This window comes from Sceloporus undulatus, chromosome 3, assembly GCF_019175285.1.
Source record: "Sceloporus undulatus isolate JIND9_A2432 ecotype Alabama chromosome 3, SceUnd_v1.1, whole genome shotgun sequence".
NCBI classification, from domain to species: domain Eukaryota; kingdom Metazoa; phylum Chordata; class Lepidosauria; order Squamata; family Phrynosomatidae; genus Sceloporus; species Sceloporus undulatus.
Genome location: NC_056524.1, coordinates 207,357,504 through 207,373,446, shown reverse-complemented (window position 1 = coordinate 207,373,446; position 15,943 = coordinate 207,357,504). Strand labels below are relative to the sequence as shown.

At 40.1% G+C, this 15,943-nt stretch overlaps 1 protein-coding gene across 1 annotated transcript in view; it reads left to right on the top strand.

Moving 5' to 3' along the window:
- The window catches only part of SORCS3 (sortilin related VPS10 domain containing receptor 3), a 652,615-nt gene that overhangs the window by 513,180 nt on the left and 123,492 nt on the right, over nt 1–15,943 (top strand). The window contains exon 14 of the mRNA XM_042460847.1: nt 5,184–5,291. Within this exon, the coding sequence (XP_042316781.1) occupies nt 5,184–5,291 (108 nt within the window). The remainder of the gene's footprint in view (nt 1–5,183; nt 5,292–15,943) is intronic.

The window sequence follows — 15,943 nt, the reverse complement described above, 5'->3', positions numbered from 1 at the left end:
AATAATAATAATAATAATAATAATAATAATAATAATAATAATAATAATAAATCAACCCTTGCTCCTTCTATTGGCAGACTGAAACTTGCATGGCTTTCTTTTACTGAATAATATATTCAGACAATGTGGGATCTACAACATCTTCTCTTTTGCACTTGCATAGGTGTTCCAGATAAATATTTTCAGATGTTACACAGTCCTAGATCAAGTTCATGAGAGGATGCTTAGAAATGATTTTGTAACTTCTGAAAGGAGAAACCAGAAGGCAAGATCACCTGGCTATTTAGCATCCTTAATAAATTTTGTAGGAAACAAGCATTTATTTATTTTACACACTGCCCTTTAGGTAATGGTTCCAAGGTCAATATTCAGAAAAAATGACAATGCAATAATGTATATTTAAAGACCCATTTAAAACATAACACTGCCAATGAGAATCACTATAGCCATAAAATTCAGCCACGCTGATAAAGCTGTCATTGAAACAAGATCACATGAAATAGTAGAATGTGCAAATAAGAATATTTTTACCAAGTGCCAGAAAGACATCACATCTTGTGCCAGGAAAGATTTCATAGGGAATCCATAAGTGAGGAGCTACAACCACAAAAATTTCTTTGATGGCCACCTGTCTGATTTCATCGGCATCCTATTAGTTTCACAATGTGTTGGTGAGTTCTTCTGGATGTGTGTACATGCTGTGTATGTTTCTCTGCCTGTATCTCCTTCATTAAGTAGAACAGTTATCTCCTGGGTTAGAGAATATGTGCCTCATTCTACAATCTTATAAACACAATATTTAAAAGCCATCCTTCTTCCCTGGAAATGCCAGCACCTACCTGCAGGGGGAAAAGACTTCTGGGAACAAATAGGAAAATGATACTGATTTGCTTAAAGCTATCTTATTATTTTATCTATTCATTAAAACATTTATATTGAACATTTTGAAACAATGGGGACCTGCAAGACATCTAGCAGACCTGAAATGCATGACAAAACAACAATGAAAGCATAGTACAACCAGCAACAATGCCAAAAGCAACTGCATGCAGCAAAATCTTGCACATTAAATTCATTCATTCATTCATTCGATTTATTTCTTACCATTCAACAGATTCCCCAGGGCAGCTTACAAACATGCCAGGGAGTCAAATTAAAACAGAAATAAGCCCTACTGTCTAGACTTATTCTCAAGCAGGTTTATATTGTAGTCTTAAAAAAATTCTGTTGCTCGAGTATTCTGGGAACTGTTCGAAAAATAAATTTTCTGTGCTCTGAAAAGCAGCCACACATCCTATTTATCTCTTTGCATGCCAGAAGATCCTAGGCTCCATCTCCAGAAGCCTTAGGTAGGACCGAGAGTGTCTTCTGCCTTAAAACCTGGTGAAAATCCCCTGCAGAACTGGTGCTAATTGGAGTAGCGAGCTAGATGGACAATAGTTTGACCAATGGTTTTACATGGGATTTATTTATTTATTTTCTGCCTTTTCCCCATTTTCCCAGCTTACAATAAATAAATAAAAACTCACGTAGCTAAAATTAACGAACTGCAAATTAAAAGACATTAAACAATAAAAAATTAAAACCAGATTAACACATACACTATTAAAATATACACACTCTCACACCAGCTCAACAATTAGGAAAATGCAGCACATTGTGTAGGTGGGGCAGACCTTGAATGCTTGTCAAAAAAAGAAAAATCTGCTTTTCTGTGAAAAGAAAGCAGGGAGTGTACCAGTCTAACCTCTGTGGGAAGGGAGTTCCAGAGCTTGGGGGCAGCCACTGAGAAAGCCCTCTCCCATATTCCCACCAGATGTACCTATGAAGGTGGTGGAACAGAGACTACAGACTCCCCAGCAGATCTCAAAGCACAGGCAGGTTCATAAGGAAGAATATACGAGCTTTCTATTTCTCTATTTATGTCATTTATCTTTCTTTAATGTTATGTGAAAAAAAAAAATACTAAAAAATTATTTACTGACAGCATTGATTTGGAATTTCCATTGGCATTTATTAGTTAGCCGTGTAAATGCACTGGGTTTTGAGTTTCTTTTAATGGGTTGACCTAGTGTAGCTTCTGAAGCTGTTAATGGAACAAATTACAGGGAAACAGCTTTCATGAGCTGACATTCAAAACACCCCATGCATGTGAATCAAAATAATCTTGCAGATGGACACTTTTGACTTTCTATACAATGTAAGCCATTGTGGCTTTCAGTCAAATAATAACAGAGCTCTGCAGTGGTTATAATCCATAACTATCTCTTGTATTTGAGTAATTCAGCTGTGAGATTAAACTGGTAACACTAGTGTGGGGCACTGAAAGATGGTAATATAGAGAAACTAGAAAGTTCTACTTTTCACATTGTAACATCCATAGATGATTTCACATGTTCAAGAGGTTAACTGCAATCATTTATCAATATCTCCAGCACAACCCAGTTGTATACCCATTATTGCTAGGGATACTTGAGCAATTTGGTATTTGCCAATACCAATATGAATTTTCCCGATCTACATTTCACAAACTAATATGTAGATCAGAATTTAATTATCTACTCAGTCTTGCACTTGAGTCAGCCATGAGTTGGAAGAACCTCCCCCCAAATAACTCCCAATACACCTGTTATTGGAACAAATAACAGCACAACTTTTATTGATTACAGCATCATAGGCTTAGACTCAGCACACATCTAAATTCAAAATTAAACTAGTGGCAAAACACACACCCAGCCTGCCTGCTGGGTCCAGCCAAGATGACAGAAATGGGACACAACTGTCTGGTTCCCTTGCCACTTGGGGAGTGGAATGAAGCTTCCTGCCTTCAAGCTGAGTGAGACTTCACTTTCTTTGCCCAAATGTCCCTTCTGGGGACTCCCCACTACCTATGATAGGATGTGCCTTTATTTCCCCAACTAGATCTGGTCCCATGCAAAAAAGAACTGACTATGGGAGCTAAGAGCAGCTTGCTTTATACCTAGAGAGTGGACCTGTGTAAAGCCTTCCTCCAAGCTTGCTCAAGTGCTTCCCGCAGACTACTAGGTGAAGCTTGATTAGCTGCCTTTTCCTTGGCATTTTCAAGGCATAAACCTTGCAAAGGTTCCTGGGAAGAAGACAGTGAAACCCATACATCATGGTACACCCAGGGAAATTCTCCTTCACCATGACTACAAAGCTCTCTCCTCAACATGTCAAGGAAACACAATTCTCTAGTAGCTATAAGACAGTTCTTAGCATGTATTTTGAAACAGGATGCTTATTACATAATAATATGTGCATTTGAATGGGTATTTTGGGATTAAAAATACACAGATTGATTAAAAATAGAATGTAATTATGGGTTTAAATTGTTCAGAGATGATAGCTTAAATTATCCCTTATTGTAAGGTCTTTCACTAAAACAGACTTCCCCAATCTAGTGCCCTCCCAGTGTGTTGAACTATGACTATCATCATCACTCTCCAGCCAACAAGACCACTGACCATGCTGTCTGGAAAGAATGGGAGCTACAGCCCAACATCATTAGGGTACCATTTTGGGAAAGGTTCCAGTAAACCAAAGATTTGTTCGGAGACAAATCTCTAATCAAAGATTTGTTTAAGGACACCCATGTCACTAGGTGAATAACAAAATATTTGAAAGCAATCTCCCTTATAGAGTGGAGTAGGACTAATTATGTGACTTTACACTAGAGCTTACTTGCTGTTCACCGCTATGATCTTTGGAATAGCGGTATATAAATAAAACAAATTATTATTATTATTATTATTATTATTATTATTATTATTATTATGTACTTCCTTTATGGTAGAATTGCAGTATTTTCACACTGTACTTTTTCTATAATGAGGTCTGTGTGAAAAACTATTCTTGGTTTAATGTTAGCGCAGATCCTGTTTAATGATGTTGTAGCTGTTCTTAGTGGCTTAGTAGTTAAGGCACAGTTCTGATGATTGGAAGATCAGAAGTTTGAGGCCTGAATCCTGCATGATAGGGTAAGCTCCTGTCACTAGTCCCAGCTTCTGCCAACCTAGCAATTTGAAAGCATGCAAATGGAAGCAGATAGATAGGTACCACTTCTCAATGGGAAGGTAACAGCGTTTAGTGCAGTCATGCTGCCCACATGACCACCAGAGCAGTCTTTGGGCAACACTGGCTCTTCAGCTTAGAAACGAAGATAAGCCCTCCTCCCTAGAGTCGATTACGACTAGACATTCATGTCAAGTGACTACCTTTACCTTTAGCTATACTACCCTGGCCCAATTTAGGAAGGACCTTAAAACCTTCCTATTCCAACAGGCATTCCCCGAATAAATATCCTGTGGGCCTCCCTCCTCTTTCGTGGCCAAGAGGTTGGGCTATGGGGCTTTTTACTGTTGGTTTGTTTTAATGGGTATTTTTATTTTATGTGTACTGTGTTGATTGTATTTTAACGTGCTGTGAGCCGCCCTGATCGAAGGAAGGGCGGCATATAAATAAAAATTTTATTATTATTTATTTATTAGCTGTGCTATGCCAGTGTTAACCCCAGAGGATTTCAGTGGAGAATTCAGGTGGACAGATAGGTTGGAGGGCAGAACTGTGCATGCATATCACTCATGGAATGAAAAATAAATAAATAAACGAGGACCAACTCAGGCGGTCTCAGTGCAAGGAGGTCTCAGATGCCTCCTAATAAAAGTTGGTAAAAGGTTTAACCACTTGCATAAGTGATGCGTTCTGCACTCAGCAGGATTCCTTATGTTTCTTTAATTGCTTGGTTGACATAAGAAATTTTTTGTACAGTTGGGTTCAAAATGAGTATGATCTTGTGAAGATTTAGCACCAGTCTTGTTTAAAGAAAATCCTTCAGCCCTACAGCAAAATAAGGGACAACTGCATAAGCTGAAGTGAAACCTTCTTTTGCAGATCCTTCAATTTCCCCTGATCAGAGCTAAGCTGTCGTTCGACTCAGGCAATGCGGTCCCTCATTGACTTTGATAACTGTTCATGGTGCATTACTTCTTCAAAGCACTGCGAAGCAGAGCATTAATTAATAACAAGACAAGACTAAAAAGATTGATGTCTGTTTATAAATCCAGCTACTGTCACTCACCAGCCTAAGGAGGTGCTTAATTACCTTCGAAATGGTTCCAGTGAAACTCTTTCATGTGTATTTATCTCATCTGTTTCTATCACAGGGTGAGTTTTGATGAAGGAAGGACCTGGAATAAATATGGCTTCACATCAGCACCGCTCTTTGTGGATGGCTCCCTAGTGGAGCCAGGCATCGAAACACAGATAATGACGTAAGTTGTAGAGTTAATCAAGCTGTCTTGGGAGTAAGTGGAGATGTGCTATGTTAGCCATCGATCAAAGTGAATGTCATGTTTGTTCCAGGATGTCTGTATTGCCCTCTGGAGTTAGGAGGCTTGTATGATGGTTCTTTGCTTATTCAGCTACTGCATTTCCTCCAGCCCCCTTGGTATATTTCATAGTGCTGTTTATGCAGTGCAACATCTCTATAACTTCTGGATTTAAATGCACATAACACTGGAACATAGTACAGATATTTGCAGCACTGACACATAACAAGGGCACAAATTTTGTGGTTAAATTACCCCATATACAGTACAAATAGAATAGGGTCATACTAGAGGTGGAAATAATATTCTGTGTATTGGGGAGAAGTGAAAAGGGAGCTTTTAAAGTATTAGGAAATGCTGATGATAAGAATCCTGCTAAAGCTCCCCCCCCCCCATTTGTCCCCTCTCCCTGCATGCTGAACAAGGAGAATCACCACTGGCTAGCTAGCACACAATTATGATGTTATCCCCCAGTATCTCTTCAGAACCCCTGGTAGGTTCCAGAAGATGCCAGCTTCATCATGTGCTAGTATAATCGTTGTTTATAAGTGATTCTCCTTGTATGGTGGCTCACTTGCTTACTCCCATCCCCTCACATTGGCTATTACAGAGCCATACTAGTGGTAGGTGCAGGGAGGGTGACATTGCCATGGCCTCAGAGGGAACTTCACACACAGCTCTATCATGACTAGCCCATAAAAAGAAGAAGCACCCCCTCCATTCCAACTGCCAATGCCGTGGCCTTAGAGGGAGAGAAGGACCAGCAGTACTAGCAGTACCTGCTGGAGTAGATCCCTTTCCCTACTGCCATTCCCTTCTCCTTTTGCATCATGTCTTTTTAAATTGTAAGCCTAAAGGCAGGAAACAATTTGTAAGCATTTCTGAGAGCATTTACAAAGAGCAGGGTATAAATAAATAAATAAATAAATAAACAACAACAACATCCAAGTGAAGCTGATCTTCCACCAGTTATGAGAGCCATCAATATGTGACCCTCCTCATGTAGGTTTCACCTGCCCCTTCCATCAGCCAATACATAGCTGTACAGTTGCGAGAGGACATTGGGAAAGGTCAAAAATAAGGGTCACTCTTCACAGGCTATGATAGTTGTTGACACACAGCTCTCTCCACTGCCTTTCCCTCCCAGTTCCCCTACCAGACACTACATGGCTGTGCTGGTGGGAGGGGTGGGAAGATAACTGAGTAAGTTTTTTGTGGTTTTTTTGGGCTATATGGCCATGTTCTAGAAGTGTTTTTCCTGACATTTCACCAGCATCTGTGGCTGGCATCTTCAGAGAAATGCCCACATAGCCCCAAAACCCACAAAAAACTATGGATGCTAGCCATGAAAGCTTTCAACTTCACATAACTGCTTAAGGCTTAAGATAGCCATTGGCAGCCAATCCTCCTTGCATGTCTGCCTCACCCCCACCCTGTCAACTACATGCCCATGCCCATTAGAGGGATGGGGTTACTTGGGCAAGGCTCATCCAACCCTGACTACAATAGCCATCAGTGAGTCTCTGCTCAGCTGCCCCCTAGTACTCTCCTCCCAGCTGTGGAGCAGGATAGGAAAAAATGATGAATGTGATTGAAACGTTGTCCTCCCTACAAGAACACCTTCAAAGACTGCACAGTTTTTGAAGATGATCCTGCAGCAGGGAGAGCTTTGTTTAATTTGCTTAATCTCCTCCATGGGAACAAAGAATTTAAACAAGTGCATTCCTACGTCACATTGCTAAATTTGCCTATGTTCACTTGTACATGTGGATAGATGACTAATGTTTACAGAAAATTGTGAACTCTTTTGGGATACAATTTGAGATTGCTGTTTTGGAAGAAAATTGTATAAACAGATCTTCTAGGATATGTCTTCTAATCAGAATGCGGCGGACTATGTGTATGCTACCTTTCAGGACTATAGTACATTTTCAACAATTCTGAACAATTCCTGTGGCACTTTACCATATTTATATAATGGAAGGGGGGGTTGAATGGGTTACAAATCCAGCCAATTGCCTGAATAAATGAAATGGAGCAGCCTGCACATAGGTAGAAGGTCTGAGATTGTAGCTATCAGAAAGTTTTAAATTTCACTGCCTTAAATTTATTGTAGCCTATTTGACTATGATACCCCCAGTGCACAATGGAAATTTCATGTCCTGTCATTCCATCGTAAGTGGAAGTGGATATTTTTCTTCTGGCTCAGACATGTATTAAACTGTATTGAATGTCAAGCTGAAGACTTTGAAATCTCCAGGGGTTCTCTATGACTTCAGTGGAACATGTGAAGCCGTCTTTTTAGTCAACACGCCCTCTTTTCACTGTTACTACTCTTGTTTCAAAGGCTTAGGGATCTGTTTGTTTTTTTCTTGAAGGAAGCAACATTTTTTCTTCCAGCTACTAGCAAGTTTTCAAAATGTTTTTGAAGCCTATTTGTAAGTTAAGCAGCATGTGCACTGCAGAATTAATGTAGTTTGACACCACTTTAACTGCTATGGCTCCATCCTACAGAATCTTAGATTTGTTGTTTCGTTAGATATTTAGCCTTCTCTGTTAGAGAGCTCTGGTGCCACAACAACTACAATCCCAGGTTTAACATAGCATTGAGCCATGGCATTTTTGGTGCAGAAATTGTTTTCTGCACAAAAATATATATTTCTATACATATATTCTATAAAATATAATGTTATACACAAAATGCCATTTCTTATACAAAAATGTGTTTTATATACAATAAAAAACACGTACGAATTATGTGCAAAACAAATCCCAGTGACAGCATTTTCTGAATAGGAAACAAAATTTTCTGTGCAGAAAACTATATTTCTGCATAGAACTAAAAATGCTGTTCTCTGCACAAGGCAACCATGTGTGAATTTTGCACAATCCGTAACTGCAAATATTGTCATGAGTCCAGGGTTCTGTATTTTAACCATATTTTTAAATATCTTTCCTATCCCTAAGACAGAAAGAGCAGGCATTCATTTGCAGGTGGAATCATAGTGGAGTTCCCTTTGATCTGGATAAATGTGAAAGGTGTTTGTTTGCCTAACGTAGATTGGTGTTGTCCTATTTAGGAGAGTATGGTTTTTGTCATGATTCCCCCTTCTCCCCAAAAAACAAACACCTCATCCCTGACAAAAAAGAAAATTTTGTCAGTGAGCCTCCTGCCAGGACCTAGAAACAGCTTCTCGATAATCTATAGGTGGTTTCCTTTTTTAAATCGGTTTTGCTAGTTTGCTGTTAAAGTTCCTGCATGCTCTCTTTCAAAGCCTTTCTGCTGGTCAGTTTAATGTGCATTTAATACTGATTTTATTCAGTAAGTGTTGGTGACAGCAGTACTTCTAAAACCTGCATCTCTAGTGGGAAAGTGAAGCTTAGAAATTTCCAGGGGAGTTCCATGCTAGTCTGTTTTAACACCTTAAAAAGTGTCAAATACTATTTAGCATAAGTGTTCACAGGCCACTTCATTGTATCTGATTAGAAGGGCTCTGGACCATGAAAAACGAGCCAAATATAATTTGATAGTCCTTAAGGAGTGACAAGATCCTTTGTTATCATTAACAAACAGTACTTGAGTGGCAACACAGACTTCCTTGCACAGATTGTCTGATTTTACATGTAGCATGATAAAAAGAACTCCCTTCCTACTCAAGCCACAGAAGATAAAACTGAATCTCTTGATGAATTCTTTTTCCAGTTTCTAACAGTTGGAATTTCATTTTTTACAGCTGGAATTTCATACACTTGGAAGTTCATTTTCAGGTTTCATTATAGTAACCAGGTTGCAGAACACTCACAGAGGATTATCAATTTCCTCCTCAAAACCCATCTAGCACAAGAGGCACAAAAGTTGTGCATTAAATAATGGAAACTATGGAAGCATTTACTTGCTCTGTTTATTTCTAGTACAAAGCAATTCTCCCTACAAGGAAAAACAAAAATATTTCCTAGTATATTTCATAAAGGCAAACAGTTTATTTTAATGTGACAACCCATTAAGCTTCATCTTGGTCTGTCTACTTCACACCTGAAAGAATGCATAGATTTCTTATTATGCTGTAAGCAACAGTGTCTTACAGTTTTGTCCACTGGATAATGATGTATCAGTGGGAGGCAGAGCTATACTTTCACAAAGTGATGGAAAGATTCTTTTGCTTAGTAAAACAAGAGTTCTCAGCTTCATTCTGGAGGAATGTCAGGATTTTCTTCCCTAATGTGGCTACCTTGGAAATGTGAGCACAGATTTTATGTTTGTGACAAAATGGACTGGAACAGGCTGGATAAGAGTTTGATTTGGCACTTGTAAAAACATTTTCCCCCATTAAGAAGACACCAGATGAATGCTGGTATTCAGGATATGTAACACAGAGGCAGACAAGTTTGGCTAGCTATCAAAAATAGGGACTAAGGCAATGCACATGAATAATTTCTTTCACATATCCTCCTTCCCAGACAAGTAATATGAGAAATCATCATATTATGGGAAGTACTATGGTGTCTGTGTAGATCTGACCGCTGATTTTGATCATAACAAAAGTAAAATGTGTACTGCTAATTGTGGTATTTGGTGAATGGTCATATGCCAAGAACATTTGCCTTATGATTCTTTCCAACTTTACCATTTAAAACCCCAATTAGTGTTGTGTCCTCTGGGAAAAAAACCTGAGAAACTGTAGCCTCAATTTTGCCTCTTTGACATGCTACCAGTATGAAATGGACATCATGTGAGTAGCTGGAGGCAGATGGACACTTTCACTCACCCCTAATACTCATGTGATACTTCAGTTCTTCGCATAAACACTGTTCAATAACAATAACATTATTGAACAGTGCACAAGAGAAGTGAAGTTTGTATCACATGGAAGAGGTCATATATTTCCTTCCACACTTTGTGCACAATAAAGATACACATGGGTGAACATGCTGTGAGTTGGTCTTAGCAACTACTTCCTCTTGCTGATCCTTGTGTGTGTGTGTGTGTGTGTGAGAGAGAGAGAGAGAGAGGTGGGGAAGGGACTTTCTTATATGTTGCTCTGGTGGGAAACAAAAGTGATTATTTATTAAGGACAGCTATCCCCTTAAGCAGAGAATGGCACAATTGCTTTGTCCTTATGGTCATAATAGAAACTGTGAAGAAATAGAAGGAGGCTTCCTATTTTTGATGTTGAGAAAAAAGAACCTCACTTAATAGGTTGTTTTCTATTCTGTTTTACTAGTTAAGCAATGTGCTTAGCTTTTGGAATTTTTATGAGAAATTCATGGTTATTAGTATGAGGAATTTATGCTTTCTTTTTTTTTAAAGGGTTCATAAAAACCATAATACTGTACATTTTTTTTCAAGGTCTTTGCTGAGGAAGGATTTTAATGGAAAGATTTACATGCAGTTTCACGGGAGCTAAAGAATAAGTTCCCCGCTTTTACAGTATCTGTAAGTGGTTACTATGGAGCTTGTATTTCTCTCCATGGAATTTTTACTAAGCTGATCTTCTAACACCTGGTTAGACTCATATTGTGCTAACAAAAGAATGAAAGGATAAAAGACCTCCTTCTGATAGAGTCTCTAAGGGTAGAACTATTCATTCCACCACTTTCAAATGGCACCTCCAGAGTTTAGAATTAGGTCCAGTGGAAACAAATAAAGGCTTCTGAATGTACACACATTGTGTTATTTATCAGTACTGAAATCAAGGGTTTAGAATTAAATTAAAAAGGGAATCAGTCTCTGAAACATTTGAAGTGGAAGTAGTCACTTCAGGAAGCACACACATAGTTCTTTGGGAAACATTACATCTATGGAGTTTAAAATCATAAGCCTTAGCAGTCAATAGCTTTAAAGAAGGATTAGACAAATACATGGAAGATGTGGCTATTTACCACTATGACTAGATCATTTGAAGGCAGTATGCCACTGAATATCAGTTGGTGGGGAGCAATGGTATGAGAACAATTTTTGTATCTGTGAAGTCATTTAATTGGACACTGTGTGAAGCAAAATGTTGGAATAATCTCCAATTTATGCCTTTGAGATGTTTAGACTAAAGTTTCCATAAACCCTAGTCAGCATGACCAATGGCTAGGGATTATGGGATTTATAGTCCAAAACATTAGGGGAGGCCTTCCATTGTTGTAGTGAAACTCATTTCTCTTTTTAACCTTCCTTCATTTTGAACTTTACACTTGAGTCAGTCTGTTGTTTGAATTTGTAAAGTGATTCCCTTCACCCATGTGAGATTCCCCATCACTCACAACTCTGGATGTTATCAGACAAGGGAAATTGGAAGTATAATACAATGGCAATCCGAATGCAATCATGGGGTTTAACGTTATTGCGTGATAGACTACCACACGGAATTTCGGGCAATGGGAAGTCATTCCGAACGCAATCATGGGGTTTCACATTATTGCGTAAAAGGTGATCACATGCAATTTTGGGCAATGGCAAGCTATTTTCAGGCAATGGGAAGTCAGTTCAAACGCAATTCGAATTCACATAAATTCGCCGAACTAGCGAATTCATGTGAATGCGTTCTGTCCCCACTTTCTTTTCATTTAAAATTAAGAGAAATTCCTCCCGTGTGATAAACTCCTGTGCTCTGTACAGTAAATAGAATGGTGTACATAGGGATGCTCTCCATAACTGGATACTTCTTGGGTGCTCTGACATGAGTAGGATTATTCCAGGCCTTAAAGTTTCTGTAGGCATGGTCCCTAGTAATGTCAATAGGTGTTAGCCATTAGACTCCAACTACGGTTACTTGCAGCTTATAATTCAAACACACATGGTCACACACACAGAGAACATATGTTGCTCTTTGGAAATTAAGAGAGAAATCCTGACTGAAGATATTGTTCCCAGATCAAGGAAAATGATGGGATTACGCCTTCTCACTTACTTAAGGAGATGAGATAAGGAACATTTGATCTGGCTTACTTGCTTCTGCCTAAAAAGATGCAGAGCAGACTTGAAAGGAATGAGGCAGCTAAGTAAAGACATAGGCCGGTTACAGACCGGCGGGACGTCCGCAGGATGTCCCATTTTAAAAAAGGGGCATCTCTTCTAGATGCCCCTGGCTCTAATACGGACTCTGTCCATACAATATGGCGCCGGCCGTTCCACATGGGCGGCGCCATCTTTACGTATCGGACACATAGCGTCCAGACGTGTCGCGGCACTAATGACGTCGCGAGTGCGCCAGCGGCGCCTTGCGACATCATTAGGGCACCGCAGAAAGAAGCTCCATTTTGGAGCTTCTTTTTTGCTCCGCAAGGGAGCTGCGCGGTGTGGCTGCGACGGCTCCCTTACGGAGCAAACGGTGGCGGCGGCAGACCGCCTCAAAGCGGCGGTCTATAACCCGCCATAGACTTCCAGAGAATCTTTGCATGTTGCAGCAATATTTCCCTTTTGCCTGGAGAATTTGCACCCTCATCTCCTTCCTGTAGATTTCGCATGAAAACTGGAGACTCTGCGCCAGGCCCTGAGGTCTGGTAACCCTAATCATGAAGCAGTAGTACAGGTCTGTCTGAGGCCCGTTCGGGACGAGCGTAAAGTACGTATCCAGTACGTACTAGGGTTAGGAAGGGACGTCACTTCCTGATGCCCCTAACCCTAGTATGTACTGAATACGTACAAAATGGCAGTGCCCATTCCACACGGGCGCCACCATCTTGATGTAGCGGACGCATAGCGTCTGCATGTCGCACCCCAGATGTGATGCTGTGAGTGCGCGACTAGCGCCTCACGGCATCATATCCAAGGCGCAAAAAGAAGAGCCATTTTCAGGCTTCTTTTTGCTCCGTGAGGGAGCTGCGTGGTATGGAAGCTGCAGCTCCCTCGCGGAGCAACCGGCGGCACTTGCACACCGCCACTTTTAGGCAGTCTGTAATGTGCCTGAGTCACATTTATAAAAGTCTTAAGATTATTTGTGCACAACATTTAAATTACAGTACTGTAATGTGTAGGTAAGGGGGCCAACTTGGTATATTGGTTTGAATGTTGGTCTAGGACTCTCAGAGACCATTGCTCAGCCATGGAAACCTAGTGAGGTGACCTTGGGCAAGTCACACTCTCAACCTCAGAGGAAGGCAATGGCAAACCTTATCGTAAGTAAATCTTGACAAGACGGGTGACAGGTTCACTTTAAGAGTTGTTATGAGTCAGAAAAAAATTGAAGTTATAGAACACCAAAATATACAACTTTATGTCACAATATATAGTTAGAGTCAGTGCCTATTAACAGAACATTTAAAATCTATTTCCAGAAATGTCATTCATATTTTTTAAAAAGTTTGCCAAATCCTTCTGCTTTAGCTGTCAACTGTAGAAAAGAGGAATGACATTGCCTTGAGTGACTATTCATTTATTATTTGTGCAAAATTAATGAAATGGGGCCAGACAGACTCCCTAGATTATGCCTATTAGAACAGTTGCACTCTCATCTGCAATCTTCATGGTCTATACAACTGATAAAGTTTATAAAGCGCTGTGGCCTCCCCATAGCTTACACAATGAAAGATCAAGCAAGAAAGGGTGCAAGACAGAGAATCTTGGACATTGCAGCCCAAGAAGATATAGCCACCCTCAGCAGGGTAGGAAATTTAAAATGGTTGAGCCTATACAAATGGTCCTTTCATATGCCAGTGTATCTAAAAATACAGATCCCAAAACATCTCAGAGTAGCATTCACCCAAGCTAGGTTTGACCAGCTTGATACCATGGTAAGACATGGGAGATTCCAAGGCATCCCTTATAATGAATGAGTTTGCATTTGTGGTGACCATGAAATTGAGGATCTAGCACACATTTTGTTTAGATGTAATCTGTACCAACAGGAAAGGGACCAATACCTTGATCCCTATATTAAACAAACAATATTCTGGGGTACTCACATCAGAATATCATACTTTATGAGTTGACAAGATTAAAAAATATCTATTGCCACAGCTCGGTTCCTTCTTAAAGCATCATTGTTGAGATCTAGATATGTGGGGATGATTGGTGTTAACTGTAAGGGTGATGAAGAGATTTCACATATGATGGATGTTTTACGTTATTTCTACCTCCCATTTTAATTCTATTTTATTTCCCATGGCAACTATTTTACACATTTCTGTTTGATTGTGTAAACACTTTTATTCTTACCTGTTGTAGTGAGGTACTCACCCAGGTAGAGAGAGCTGAAGGGGCTAAGGGCAGCCAGGTGGTGGAGGTTGAGGGGAAGGAGGAAGTTAACCCAGAGGTGGAGCCAGTGGTGGAAGGAGGAGGAGCTGGAAGGAGTATAAAAGCAGAAGGGCTGAGGCGTGGAAGAGCTGTTCGGGCAGCAGCGGCTGGGGAAGGGAAAGAACAGGGTTTAAGGAGGCCAGAGAGGGACAGAGTCCCTGTGCCTCTTCCAAGAAGAGCCCTAAGGCCAAAGCAGAGGCCCCAAGTGGAGGTGAGGTGCCAGAACCCTCGAGAGGAGGGAGTCTGGGCTTTTGCGGGCTCTGGGGAATGGACAACCAGAGACCTTGAGGATTTGGAGGACGAGTGGTGGAGTCCACAAGAGAAGCTTTGGGAAACAAGCCCTGTCATGATGGGAAGTGGGAATGTCTGACTTGAAGACTGGACTTTATGTTTTGAGTTATCATCTACTGAATACAAAGCTATTTTCTTATTAAAGGTACAGTTGTACCACACTTGCCTGAGTAAGTTTGTTGTGCATCTGGGAGAGAACATAAGGGGAGGAGTCTGTTGCCTTGCAAGATGGAGCCTGCTATGCCTGTCCCGCTCACACCTGTTTATTTGTATATTTTTCAGTACATATTGTATATTTTTAGATTTGTATAGTCTGTATATATGCTGTGCATGTTTAGGCTATTCATTTGGGTATATATTGTATTGTGGTTATTGCACTTAGTGCACTATATTAACATTATATGTGTGTGTGTGTGTGGCATTGCTTGTATTACTATTTTTTGAGTATTTTGAAACAGCCCTTGGGCTATTCAATAAATGTTTTTGTTTGTTATTATTTGTATCAATTTAAGCAGATCTAGTCTTTTTCAAGTAAATGGTCAACAGAATCTATACAGAGTTGTCATTTCTCCTGAGTTGGGCAGATCTTTCACTTTTGAACATGGACCATAGCCCCACATAGTTTTGAGACTGAGTTAGTGGATCCATTTTGATTGGCTTCCATGCTAGTTTTGGCACAGACTTTAACTTGGTCACAGGATACAATATCCTCAATCTCTCAGCAGCTTTTCATATAGTCAGACAGGGTATCCTTCTGGAGTGGCTCTCTGAGCTGAAAACAATAAACACTATTTTTCAGTGGTTCTACTACCTGAAGGATTGGTTCCAGAGTGTGATGATTCAGAGATATCTCATGGACTCACTGAGTCTCCAGTTTGAAGTTCTGCAACAGTCCCCCCCCCACCCAATTTTGATTTATACCTATAGGAAAGCACTGAACATGATCATCCTGAGTGGTATGGTAGTACATGTGGAGAAGTGGTGATTGCACTCAAGAGCAGACTGAATGAGGGTTACAAAATTGAAGCATATTTGAAGACATTTGTTTCTTTTAGTCCAGATCATAGTATAATCATTTCTA